The following is a 15,039-nucleotide window of genomic DNA, read 5'->3' on the forward strand; positions in this document are numbered from 1 at the left end:
CCTCTTTGTCTTTCACTCCATTTTATCTGTTAATGATGAAGATAAAAAACATTACTTTGTGTTAACACCCAATTTTGACCTCCCCGATAGGAATCAATTGACGAGCTTCTTGATTCTAAACGATTTGAAATAAGTAGATTTTATGAAAATTCAAAATGTTTTAAAATTATTTTCTGAAAATTCAGAACGACTTCGTTCTATCTTTGTCTAAACTTTCGGAGTCGCGTTCTAGTGCTAAATCTTCTACTCATTTTGTCCAGTCGCTGGTCCAAAGGAGGTAAAATCTATCTCCACTCTATTACCTTCTGTTAATGAGTTGCTTGTTTGATTATACTTCGAATTTGGGTTCAACATTCTTTAATATTGGGTGTGCTGTCCATTGAAGCCACCTTTATTCATGTTGTTGTTTGATCTATCGGGAGGAGGTTCAATGTTATAAACAGATACATGCTGGAATTTGTGGCATGCACACGAACGAACTCACTTTGGCAAGGAAGATCCTTCGAGCCAATTATTTTTGGATGACTATGGATCATGATTGTTGCAAGTTTGTGCAGAAATGTCATAAATGTCAAGCACATAGTGATTTAATCTGAGTGCCTCCTCACGAACTCAATGTTATGAGTTAACCTTGGACGTTTTTAGCTTGGCGAATGGATGTCATGGGTCTGATATAGTCAGCCGCTTCTAATGGATACAAATTCATTTTGGTTGGCATTGATTATTTCACCAAGTGGGTGGAAGCAGCTTCTTACAAGTCAGTGACCAAGAAAATTGTAGCTGATTATTCACAATAATCTGATATACAGGTTTGCAGTACTAGAATCCATCATTACTGGTAGTGGTGAAAATCTCAACAGTCACTTAAATGAGAGATATATGTGAGCAGTTTAAGATTACTCACTGAAATTCAACCGTTTATCATCCTCAAATGAATGGAGTTGTAGAGGCTGCCAACTAGAATATCAAGAAGATTCTGAGGAAAATGATCGACAATCACCGAGGTTGGCATGAGTTGTTGCCATATGCTATGTTGGGTTACCAAACAAATGTCAGAACATCGATTGGGGTTATTCCATATCCACTAGTATATGGAATAGAAGCATTCATACCTGCTGAAGTCGAGATACCGTCTTTGAGAATCATTCAAGAAGCTGATTTAAGTAATGCAGAATGGGTTGGCAAGAGGATTGACCAACTGACATTGATTGATGAGAATAGAATGGTTGCCATTTGTTATGGTCAACTATATCGACAGAGAATGATTCGCTCTTTCCACAAGAGAGTTAGAGCCATAATTTTTGATATTGTTCAGTAGTACTTAAGCGCGTTTTTCCTCATCAAGACGAGTACAAAGGAAAATTTGCACCAAATTGGCAAGAACCCTACATGGTTCGCAAAATATTATCAGGAGGTGCTTTGGTCCTGTTAGAGATGGATGGAACCGTATGACCGAAACTGATCAACTCAGACGTTGTCAAGAGATATTACGTGTAAAGCTTCAGTTTGACCTGAATTCTTAAGAATGAGATGCGTAGGCAGCCCATGCCGGCCATAGTCACCTATGTATCCCTTTTTTAATATTCCTTTGTATTTGAACTACGTTCAACTTATCTCGAGAATGAGTTATGTAGGTGGCCTATGTCGGCCACGATAAGTTTCTTTGTAAAACTTCTTATTCTTATTAACCTTTGGGAGAAACTATGTTTGACCTGATTCCTGCCTCAACGGGATACGTAGACACCACAAGGGTTCGATCATATCTCCCATAAGATTTCTATTCTTCTTTACAATTAAAACTCGGATAGAATTTTTGAGAGGGACTCAAGAATTCTCGAGAATAAGATTTTTCCCAAAAAGTCAAGAATGAAATTGCTTTGAATTTTGCAACTTGGGCATAATTTTTTAAAGGATCTCAGAATTTTCGTAATTTACTCATTGGCAGTTAAAGATGAGTCGAGACACTTAACTTTGACAGAAATTTAGAGGATGACCTCAAAATTTCAATTAGGGCTTATCGACAGTCTAGAGTGACTATGAATACTCCCTAGTGAACTGAGAGATCTCCAAGCATCAGACTCAAAGAACCACACTAATCCTGATGTGACATGATACTTGGCAGTAACCTTTTTTTAGAATACGACTTTTTGAAAATTTTATTTTTCTTTAAAAAAAATTCTTTTGTATTATCTATCAAGAGTTGGGATATCAGAAAATAAATCGGAAGTAGCAGGACAAGGAGAAAACAATTGAAAAAATCGACACAGATCAGTTCGTTTTAAAACTAACGATTTTTCTATGGACGTAGGTTTAAAGGAAATATTTTATACCACTTGTATAGAAAACTAGAGAATATGAAGGTTTTTATTTCATCCAATTTCCAACAATATGAAGTCTATAACAAAGCATACAACTATGTTCAAAGATGAATCAAATGAAAACCCCGAGAAAAACACGCGATTTTCCATTAAGGATGTCATCTACATCATATTATCGGACATGATAGTATTGCTACCCGGAGGGTCGTCTCATTCATGTTATCGATGAAAATGATACGCTACATGGAGAGTCATTTTACCATAGTGTCAATTGAGGCGATATCACTATCCAGAAAGCACCCAAAAAACACTATGTTGCTCGATTGAAGCGATATCTTTGTTTGATACCCAAGAATGGCATCGAGAGTAAATATTCACGCACCGCCAGAAGATATTCATTCCTTGTAGAAAATCATGCATCGCAAGTCAATACTCATACATCACAAAAATTCATGAACCACGAGAAGGTATTCATGCCTCGCAGAAAATCATGCATCGCGAAAAAATCATGCATTGCGAGTTGATATTCATGCCTCGTAGAAAATCATGCACCCCAAGAAGATATTCATGCCTCATAGAAATCATGCATCACGGAAAGTTATGCACCGCAGAAGATATTCATACCTCGCAGAAAATCATGCACCGCGAGAAGATATTCATGCCTTGCAAAAAATCATGTATCGCAAAAAATTCATGCATCGTGAGACGATATTCATGCATCGCAAATTGATATTCATACAATTAGGGAAGATTCATGCCTCGCGGAAAATGTAATACACTGCAAAAAGATATTCATGAATCGTAGAAATTCATGCATCACGGAAGATCATACATTGCGAGTTGATATTCATGCATCGCGAGAAGATAAGCATATCTCGTAAAAAATCATGCATCAAGGGAAGATATTCATGCCTCGCGATAAATCATGCATCACGAGTTAATATTCGTGCATCGTGAAAAATCATGCATCGCGAGTTAATATTCATGCATCGCCAAAAATTCATGCATCGCGTGCATCGCAGAAAATCATGCATTACAAGAAAATGTCATGCATCGCGGAAAATTCATGCATTGCGGAGAAGAAGTCATGTGTTGCAAGCGAAATTTCATGCATCACGGGAAAGTCATGCATTGCAAGAGAAGAAATTCATGCATCACATAAATGTCATGCATCGCGAAAGAGAAATCATACACTTCAAGAGAAGGAAATCGTGCATCCCAAGAGAAATATTTACCCATCAACAGCAACTGCATCTTTAATTTGAAAATAGTAAACACCAAGAGAATCATCGAATACAATATCAGGATAAATATCATCACAATGCATCAACTTTTATTTACTTTGACATCAAATGAAGAGTAAATGGAAGATTACGTTACAAACATAAGACATAAGCTTTTTTTGCTTTAGGTCAAACCCAATCGAGTTGACATCAAATTTTGAAGGAGAGAAATTAAGTGTCAACACGATAAAAGACACTGCCTCCCATTTGAATTGATATTTTTATGCTGACCAGTTTTATTTCAGCCTTTGTCGAGAGCATCCGGAAGGATGAATTCTCCAAAACAAAACCACAGGTGCAAAAGACATCAAAAAGGATGAAACATAATGTGAAACTTTTTCTTAGCAGCAAATTGGAACATAGTCCAAAGAGAAGTGTCAAACTCTTAGGATGCGAGCATAGGAATGACTTCCACCGTAATCAAGCCACACCCCTATCAAAGGCATGTGGGTTTTTCTTTGGCTTTTGACGGTTTCGATTTTGCATTCGGATTTGGTATCTGCCGGAAGCAAGTTTCCAATCTGAGTGATAGTGCACCAAGAACTTTAGAAATTATGTTTTTGTAAGTACTTTATTGTGGTTGTGAAGTGCACCACATTCGTGGCTAAGAGGTTGCACGCCTCTTTTTCATACTCAATTTATTTGTCACTCTTTCAAAACCGGAGGTTATCTAGCATAAAATAGATTTCTTTTCAATCGATTGAGTCGAACTACAACAGCCTGATTACTAAGGTTTTAGGATATGTAGGCGGACTCAACGTTGATAACTCAACTATATTCCAATGTTTCACTCTTAAATCTAATTCATTAGTATCCTTGTCCCTTCATAATTCGGTGTCGCGGTGACTCTTGAATTCTTTCATAATTGTGCTTTAAGTCAAGCGTATCGAACTACAAATTACCTAAATTCTCATATAGCCTGAGATATGTAGGAACCCCATTTCCAGGGTTCGGCCATAACCCCTAAAGTCCATACCAAATCCATTTTCCAAAGATGAATGAGTGGTCGGCTAAAATTGAATTAGCCTACTTCATTTTCCTCAAATTTGTTGCATAAAGTAAATGAGGGATAGTTTTTGACACCCAATCTTGACCTCCTCGATATGAATCAATTGATGGGCTTTTTAATTCAAAACGATTTAAAATAAGTAGATTTATGAAAATTCAAAATGTTTTAAAGTTATTTTAAAATTATTCCCAACATTATTTAAAATGATATATATGTTATGCACAATTATCTATATACATATTTAGTATTTTTTATGATTACTCAAAGACCGTCTTAAGAAGATTTTTATTTCGTTTAAATACTTGGATAATTAATTTAGTTATATGATATTTTACATTTTTATTAGCTTATTTCATTTTTATAATTAAATCGATTATATTAGTTCATTTGAAATTAAGAAGCTTATTTATTAATTAATTTTAATTATTTATTTTAGAAGAGTTCATCAAGTAGCTCAATTCGGCTAATTTAACTAATTCTAAAGGACCACAGTTTGAGCCTTTTCCCAATCCTTTAAGAGGCCCAACTCCCTTCTTCCTAATCCCAGGCCCAAAATTTTCTTTGATTCCAAGTAGCCCCTTTCAGCTAACCCAAAATCAACTCCCTTTATCTATTCAGCCTCCCCAGCCCACCTCTTTATCCAAACCTGATTCGCCCATTTCTTCATCAACTAAAAGAAGCGCAGAAGCGCCAAGCTACATCAACAGTAATCCCAGACCGAGTGAAGACGGCACCAGCAATTCTCTCCAGTAACGTTCCAAACGGCGCCCCTTTTCCATCGAAATACACGGAAAAGCAACCAAGGACAGGCAGTATGCTGCAAACCTTGTCGCCTTCTTCCTTTTTCGTCTCATGCAGGGTTTTTCCGCGGTTCCAGCTGCTGCTCAGTCCATACAGCCGCGGAAACCTTCCTTGGCTTGCATCGATGGGCGCCACGTCGAGCACAAGGACATTGGTAATTAATCCAAGCCATCCGTCTCTTATTCTCATCTGATTTCACGGGGATTTGTTTGAAGATTCATACAAAGAACCATCTGGTTTTGGTCCTTGAGATTTTGAAATTGATTTTGGTTTTGAAATCTCGACTTTACCCTTGCCCCCCTCCCCTTTTTTTTTGAAACCCTAATCTCGACCCTATTTTTGTTCTCTTCGATTCAACGAAACAGAGGGGCCTTCTTTTCTTTTTGTGATTTTGGTTGAGAAAAATTGTTAGAAAATATAGAGAGGAAGGAAGCAAATACATAAATACAGTGGAATGAATTAGTTGTGGACAGCCACACACAAATATAGATATAACTCTTGGAGGAAGTAGAGATGTAAAAATCCTATTTTTGCTCTTGTTCGGCTTCAATCTATCTTCGTCAAAACATTTGGAGTCGTCTTCTAGTGTTAAAGTCGGCGTGCTCTACTCGTTCTGTCCAGTCACTACTCCAACGGTTTATGTTGCTTTAGATCCATTGAATCCACCTTTATTTATGTTGCTTTAGATCCATCGAGAGGAGGTTCACTGTTATAAAAATAGGAAATAAAAAATGAGGCATACGACTTGCTATTGATCTCTACTCTTCATTTTCCAAAAAAAGTTGTGTTGTGTTGGTGTTCATATGTTACCACCGTCTTGATAAAATTGTTCCTAATCGTATTAAGTCATTTTAGTTTCTGTTGGTATGTTGGCTTATTTTGTTATTTGTTTGGCTTAAATTTCCAGCTTTGCTTGATATAAAAATCTGAAAATTGTTATCGACTTGCCTTAAATCCTTCCCCGTCATCTAGAAACCCAAGCGTTGTGCTTGCAGGTTAATCCGAGGCAGTAATAATGAGCTTTTTTCTGGAATTTCTTTTGAGTCTACCCTTCTCATGACTCGTCTTGCAAACTGATTTTCTCTCAATCTGCAAATTGTTTATCCCTAAATCAAGCATGCTTTCATTTTTGAAACAATGTGCATTGTAGTGTAGGAGAACTTGGTGTTTCATGGTGGGATGTAATGATGTTGCATATTTGGCTTAGTATAAACTGGGACTTGCCATGGTCTCTTTAGCCATCTGCCTACTTGAGATAGGTTTCGTTCTATTATAATGTTGCTTACTAAGTTGGACCTTTTATCTTCATTTAGTTGCATCATAACCACCCTTCTTCTCTCATCTTGTTTTTTTTAAAATTATTTTTTGTTATTCTGTTCTCTGTTTGATGAAGTAGTTGTATATCTACATTTGTTTCCTTTCCGTTCAAACTCCCTTAGTGCTGAAATGTTTTAATTATGAGGATGTAGCAGCTAATCTTGTGATGCAATGTTCTTATCTCTCGTCATTTGTCATTGCTTTGTTTGAGAGCGAAAATGTGTTTTTCCTCATACCTCTTCACCTCTCAAGTAAAAAATATTCTTGTTTTGTTTATGTTGAGCAGTTTTTTTTAGCTAGACTAACTCATGTCTTAAAATCATGATTATTACTTTTTTTTAAAAAAATTAGAGTTGTATTTAATATTATGATATGTCTTTTGTTTCTAGAATATACAATATACAATTTGTACTTAAAATAGATGTTTGATTTTATGTATAATAAATAAGTCTTGACCTATCTATTTCAATTTGCTTAGTGTCGAAAAGACTCTAAAAACCTTTTTAGTTTATCGTGTTGAAATTGATATTGTTTTGAACATTCTTATTTCATAACTTAGTGTTAAATAATGACAAAAGTCCCACATCGGTGATTAATGAGATGGGTGGACTCCTTATAAGGTTTGGGCAATCCTCCTCCCTTTGAGCTAGCTTTTGGGGTGTGAGTTAGGTATTTCAGTTTGTCAAAGAAAGTTTTGCCTTGATTTGATTTCAGATCTAGGACTCACAGGCTCAAAACCTGCCAGTACTCCATTAGAAGCAAATCACAAGCTTACCAGTGTGCTATATGATGAGAGTATAGCTGCTAGCTCAGGAAAACCATTGAATGATGAGTTCTTAAAAGACCCTACTAGTTATCAAAAACTAATTGGGAAGCTACTTTATCTTACAATGACAAGACCTGACATTAGTTATGCAATACAAAACCTCAGCCAATTCATGCATTCGCCTAAGAAGTCACACATGGAAGCTGCATTAAGAGTGGTTAGATACTTGAAGAATGCATCTGGCTTAGGAATCATCTTGTCATCAGAAGTTTCACATGCACTGAATGTTTATTGTGATGCTGATTGGGCTACTTGTCCCATGACAAGGAAATCAGTTAGTGGCTTTTTTGTTAAACTAGGAGGTTCATTGATATCCTGGAAATCCAAGAAGCAAAATACCATATCGAGAAGCTCTGCAGAAGCAGAATACAGGAGCATGGCAAGTGCTACAGCAGAGGTGGTTTGGTTGGTTGGTTTGTTTGCAGAACTGAATTGGAAGTTAACATTGCAAGTGAAGTTGTTTTGTGATAGTAAGGCAGCCATACAAATAGCAGCCAATCCCATATATAATGAAAGGACGAAACACATCGAAATTGATTGTCACTTTATTAGAGAAAAGATACAAAAGGGAATTATACAAACAGAACATGTAAGAACAGACCATCAATTGGCAGATATCTTGACAAAAGGCCTTGGACACACAAAACATGATTTCTTGCTATCCAAGCTTGGAGTATTCAACTTGTTTCATACGACTAAGCTTGAAAGGGGGTGTGAAGATGAAGGTTGTTAGTCATTTTGTTAGTTAGTTAAATGTGTCAGAAAATTAGTTAGGAAGTTAGTTAGGAAGTTAGATGTTAGTTAAAGTGTAGAATAAATGCTTTGTAATCTGTATATATACAAGTAGTTGCACAATGTAAAGGATACAGAATATGAAAATATAGAAAATACATTTTGCAGTTTTGCTTCTATTTCTTCTCCTTCTTTCTCGATTCTCCATAGCTGCAACCTCCATTGAAGAAGGTTGCAAGCTTTCTCAACACTGTGAAGATGAAGGTTGTTAGTCATTTTGTTAGTTAGTTAAATGTGTCAGAAAATTAGTTAGGAAGTTAGATGTTAGTTAAAGTGTAGAATAAATGCTTTGTAATCTGTATATATACAAGTAGTTGCACAATGTAAAGGATACAGAATATGAAAATATAGAAAATACATTTTGCAGTTTTGCTTCTATTTCTTCTCCTTCTTTCTCGATTCTCCATAGCTGCAACCTCCATTGAAGAAGGTTGCAAACTTTCTCAACATGGTATCAGAGCAGGGCCCGTCTCACCCGATGTTGGGGTCCCCAAAATTAAAATTGCCCACGCACCAGATGCTAAGCACTGGGCGTGAGGTGGGGTGTTAAATAATGACAAAAGTCCCACATTGGTGATTAATGGGATGGGTGGACTCCTTATAAGGTTTGGGCAATCCTCCTCCCTTTGAGCTAGATTTTGGGGTGTGAGTTAGGCCTAATTTCACAATTAGTTAGTATAAATTAGATTGATAAAATTGGGGGTAAACTACACTTCTTTGACGAGTTGTAAATGTTTGGGAATCATGGGTGTTTGAACTTACTGTTTACATGAATAGTGATGTTATGTATGTTCTCCTGCAAGTTGCTAACAATGAAAATTTTCTTATTATGGTGGGCTATTTTTATGGGTTTGGCATCATTTTTTAGAGTCTCCCAAGGACCGTGACTTCCATTAGTTGTAATAACATTCACATATTAGGATTCCTTTTATTTTTCATGTTTTAATTCATCCAAAAAGTGCTCATTAAATATATTTAAATCTTGCATTTGATTTAGCAGTCTTCCTAATCCATTTTTCCTTTTTGTTATTTTATTTTTATCGTTTGCGGGGCTGCCTACCTGAGTTCCTTAGAGATTTCCTCTTTGCATCTCCAGAGAGCCATGAATGCTCGATTCCTCCTTTCGAGTCAGTCGGCCAACTTTAAACTGACGCACAAATCCCAAAATTGAAAAAAATACAAATCGGATCAAGAAGTTGAAGATTTTGGGCTAAAAGGCCTAAATTTATTTCCTAAATTTTTGTATCTTATCATCTTTGGGCCTAAGCCCTTGTTTTCTTTTAACATTGTATAATTAGAATTTTACGACAGGTGAAGAATGGGCGTAAGGCTCAAAACAAAATGAAAATGGGTTCAAATGTCGGTTAAGGCGGGCAAAAACCAAATTTGGACAGAACACTCTCTCTCTCTCTCTCTCTTTTACTTTATCGCTTATGTGTTATTGTTATTATTTGTCATTTGTTTCAGGGTTGAAACTTTGAACCCCAGCAAGACACTGGTATTTTTTTTAACGATCAAACTAATTCGATTGACTTTAAAATAGACTTAAAAAACAATAAACAAATAATTTTGCAAGTTCAAAAAGCTCACTTGGATAGTAGGATGATATTTCTTAAGGTTTTCAAATAAAAATTCAAATTTAGCTCAAGTTAGATTATTTTAGGCCAAACAAGTTAGTTGTTGGATAATCGTATTAACAAGTATTTTAGGTGCTTTAAACACCTTCGATAAATAAAGATTCCTGAACATCCTTTAAAGTTTTCAAATTGATTTTCTGTTTAAGTCTTTGAAAATTAAGTGGCAACTCTCAAAACGTCGAAAACTTATAAAAGAATATTTTCCTAATTAAAACACTATGTTGGTTGCTCGGTGAATAGTTGTCGTTGGGTTATTAAAAGTGTTAACTTGAAGCATATGTCTTCTTTTCTTTTTGCCATGGGTTAGTCGTAACCCTATTTTAAGTTTCTAGAAATCTTATCTAGTATGGTTGTTTGTGTATTTCTTTGCTTAAACACATTTGATATTTCTTTTTCTTGAGACTAGTTCTTGCTCGAAGCATCTGTTATAATATATTTAGGATCGTCACTATCTGAGTTTGCTCTTTTACATGTTAATTTTTAAGATCGATTCATATCTTCAAGCATGTATAGTGTGGTCATGTGTTTGTTCTAGTCGTTTAGCTTTGACTATTTCTCAAATGTCCTTGTTTGTCTTACTTCCTTTGACTCGTTTGGATTAAGTTTCATCTTTATGACATTCAATTTTCTGTCGAAAAATGCTTGAATTTGTGCATAGAGTCAAATAAACATATGTTCTTTCTTGTCTCATCTGTCATATTCTAAAATTTGCTAGATTTTGTATTAAAGATTGGTTTAAAGTGAAATTACTTTTTCTTATTTCCCATGTCTTATTCTTTTTTTTGCAAAGGTTTGAAATCCCCCCTCCCTCCCTAAGATTATTTGAAATATGAGGTTATCGGCATTGACTATTGTGTGTGGAGCATGCCTATTTATTTTTTCTCCTATACAAGATTAATTTTAGTAGTTAAGTCACATGTTGTAATAAACGAATAGTTGGCTTGTGGTCATCCAACATCGTTTATTAATCATCACCCTGTTATTTATCCAACTCGAGTAACTTTCATCTATAAATTAATTCTAGTCAACTTAGAGTAGAGCGAAATCAAATTTAAATCTAAGTATTATCCTAAAACGGCTAAATATCAAAGATATATTAGGTCCATTAGTAAAACAACCAAAATCATGTCCAAGGTCCCTGGCCTAACGACACATCATGTTATTTGGCATTTGAAAGATGTATGTGTCGAAACCTGATTTGGGGTGGGGAATCTTAACCGAATTTTATTTTGTAGGTATGGATCATTTACCCAAATTCGACATGGTAGTAGAAGCTTCAGTTTTGCTCCAATTATGATATAACGACCTCAACGGGGATCACATAAGAACTTTCAACAAATATGTAGGGGCCCTAACTGAACTCATCAATATGGTTGGGTGGGACGAGCTGATTGAAGTGCTCAAATACCATTGGGATAACGAAAGAATGGTATTTCGATTTGGAACCAAGGAAATTACCCCAAAAATTGAGGAAATTTGGGACGATATTAACACTGTAAGTACAGGACTTAAAACAAGACCGAGGAAATAGGAAGTCATTTTAATCCCTAACAAGACTTCTATCAAAGATATTACAAATTGGCTTGGATTGGGAAAGGATTACCCATATTGAGCCAAAGGGTCTAATTATTTATTTATGGACCTCTATGTTAGATTCGGGAATGCAAGCTTTTATGTAAACTATAACCAAGAGTTCCAAGTTAGTTACAGATTATGAGACGTTGTGAGACCTTTGACATTCACCATCACACTATTGGGTACTATGGTTTTTCCACACTGCTCGAGCCTCAGTATCAACACTTGAGTGATAATGCTTGCACACACTCTGTTCCATGGGCACCTGAATCAAGGGAAAGTGAAGTATCATACCATTGCTCCCCTCATTCTGTGAGACATGTATCGAGCTTTTGGGAAATGCAAAGAGGGTCATCACTACTTTTAAGGTTGTAACATGCTCCTACAATGATGGATGCTATGCCATTTTTGCAAAAGGACATGGGACTTAACAACTGCACACCCTCAATGATAAAAAAACGCTTATGCATTTGAATGATATGTTGTTTTGGGCAAATTTGGGGAGCAGGAGGACTAGATAAAGATGGGCTCAGATTTTTTCTGAGCTAAGGGAAGAATATATCCAATAGATGTTCGATTGCTTCATCTCAAAGGATGTCATTATGGCGGGCCGTAGACAACTTGTGCTTCTATTACAAGGTATTTGGGGAATCCATCCTTACACACCCTTCCGAGTCATAAGATAGTTTGAGATAAACAAGTCACGCCTAATGATGCATACTATCGTATCTACATGTTTTATGTCGGGGATGATAGAGTAGACGACACTTCAAAATGCTAAGAGAGTAGAAAAGGACCCTGCGGATGAACAAAGACACCCTTGCTTCAAATTGGTTTAACACTGCATATGATGAAACTTATAAGGATTGGTTAAGAAGCAATATACAATGTCTCTCCTTTTCAATCCCAAATAGTTACCGCAACGTGAAAGACAAAAAATCCAAAGTTGTGATTGAGCTAATAGAGGTAAAGCGGGAAGTGCAAGAAACGCACAACAAGTTTCTCCAATATCAATGCTCTCTCGAGAATGCAACTCGAGAATTGGAATGATTGAGGAACAATTTTGAAGAACTTGATTTATGGGTGAAAGAGAAGTTAGATGGATGCAATTCAATGATTGGTAAGAAAAAGGACGCCGAAGCGAGGGTTACCTACTACTGCAATGGTAAACATTTCAGCAGCACAAGATAAAGGGAAGCAACACAGAAGCAGGGCCATCAGGGATGGCGTAGTGGATTTCACCCCTGTATGTGTTTTTATATGCATTTCTGTCATTATTAGCATCTGCATGGGCCTGCCTTTCTTGTATTTTGGTACGTTTTCCAAATGACCCCTGTTACGCCTTCCCTTTTTGTATTTTTCGTTTATTCCCTATTTCCCCTACTTGTTTTCCCCTTTTGACCACTATATCTTATATGCAAAATTTTCTTGGGGTGAAAAAATGATTCAATTCCACAGGTACATCTTTCAAATGTGCTAGGCCTACCCTTGGCACAAAAGGGTCCCCCTGCTTATTTAGGATGCGCGTTAGCCGCTTGTGTGTTTAAATTGTTATGTCATATTGTTGCTTTGAATAAGGATATGTTGTTCCACTCCTTTTTAAAATTTCCTAAAAATCTCTACCACATCGAATCCTAAAACATTACTCAATCATCTTAGGATAGGTAAAATCGCAGCTATGGAAAAAGGCAAGAACACCAAGATGGAATCAACTAGAGAGAATTTACAGAGGAAACTGCAATTGCTTGAACAAGGGATCCAAGAAACTATAGAAACCAGGTTTGAAGTAGAGATCGTAATTGTAGTCGTTGAGGCCACAAGCACGACACTATAGGAGGAGTTGGCAGCTAGGATGTTGAGATGTGCTATCGTGGATGAAGAGATGAATGTCATACGGAGGTTGCGCGGAAAATACCCTCTTCTAGATAGCACAATCCCCGCTGCTTAAGACATTGAATTGGAAGGTGTTGAGGAAGATTCTGAGGAAGATATTTTCTATAAACCTCCTTTCCAAGGACGTTTAGTATAGGGAACATGAAAATAACCCTTGAGGCATATCTTCAAGAGCACCGTATAGGAGTGGAAGTCATTCCATGTGCTCTCATCTATGAGTGCCTTCAGGCTGAGTGTATTATAAAACCCAGCAGGAGAACAACTTCTTAAGTTGGATAGGGGGACCTCCATAAGGCATGTGCGTATCATCCCAACTAGAAAGGTAACACAATATAAGAGTGTATGGAATTTAAGACCACAGTCCGCTACCTTCTCATGACTGAAAAAATCACGTATGTGTGTGGTGACACTGTTATCCTTGTGTGTGATGAACCAAAGATCGACATACCAACCACTGATAAGACTGTGCTTTACCACTGCTCCTTCACACCTTTCAAGAAAACAATGTTGGAGGTATACATGTTGCTGGTACGAAAGGGGGTCTTTTTCCCTCTATGGACGTGAAAGCATTATTTCCCCTTGAAAGCGAAGATTTGAAATGTTTCCAAGTACTGGAAACAGGTTTCTGTCGATAAACAGGCTGATCATCCATATTTCACAAGATCTAAAGGCCCTACAGATTCCTTTCCCAGACAAGGTTCAAATAGGGAAAAGGAAGCAATAGGTGATCACAACAAAGAAATCACCCTTACTGACGTTGTGGTGGCTCAACCCGCCATCGCCGACCAGAATGAACTAATCATGCAACTGATGCAACAAATTACCAAAATGAGGGTTGAAATGCAAAGAAGGCAAGATCTGTCTCCTTCGATTTTTAATGTCAATGCTTCAATAAAGGGAATGACTTCGCTGCACTTTCCTTCATCAAACATGGAACAAGCTAAGAATCCTCCTTCTGATCCTGCTCATAATCCCTCAATCATTGACCTAAGCACCAAAAGTCCTCAATATGCCTCGTTCCTATCGAATCCCATCCCCTCCTCAAAACACCGATCCTTAAATGCCACCTACCCTTCAAAATGTCAACCACCAAGCTGGTCCACTCCCTCAAAACAAAAACTCATACAATCTTCAAACTTCCCTTCATCACCAAAATCAACACACCAACCCCCAAACATTCCCTAAAAACTACAAAACCATCCAAAATGCCCAAATTCCCTGCGTCGCTCCACCTCTACCTCGAAAAACCACTTTCCAAATTCCGGTAACCAATTAGCATACGCTAATTGTTATAAGCTCGATCACTATGAAGAGCAAGAAAGAGAGTGGAGGTTAAAGAAAGCGGGCGTAAAGGTGGATATAAAGGAAGAGATTTGAAAGGCAATGAAAGAGTTGCAATATATTTCTGAGGTTGTCAACTTGAGCTATGATAATTTATGCATTCACCCGAATTTGGACCTCCTGGAAGGGTTCAAGGTGCCAAAATTTGAAATTTTTTTAGGAATAGGGAACCCCTTAGCGCACCTAAGGTCCTACTGTAACAAGCTCGTGGGAATCGTAGAGATGAGCTTTATTGATGCAACTCTTT

At 36.9% G+C, this 15,039-nt stretch overlaps 1 protein-coding gene across 1 annotated transcript; it reads left to right on the forward strand.

The window, feature by feature from the left end:
• Positions 1 to 985: 985 nt before the first annotated feature.
• Positions 986 to 1,523, forward strand: LOC138341977 (uncharacterized). The gene is made up of 2 exons (XM_069294161.1): positions 986 to 1,314; positions 1,412 to 1,523. The coding sequence occupies exons 1-2, from the start codon at positions 986 to 988 to the stop codon at positions 1,521 to 1,523; spliced, it is 441 nt and encodes a 146-aa protein (XP_069150262.1).
• The last annotated feature ends 13,516 nt before the right edge of the window (positions 1,524 to 15,039 follow it).

This window comes from Solanum lycopersicum, chromosome 2 (genome assembly GCF_036512215.1).
Source record: "Solanum lycopersicum chromosome 2, SLM_r2.1".
Taxonomy (NCBI): Eukaryota; Viridiplantae; Streptophyta; class Magnoliopsida; order Solanales; family Solanaceae; genus Solanum; species Solanum lycopersicum.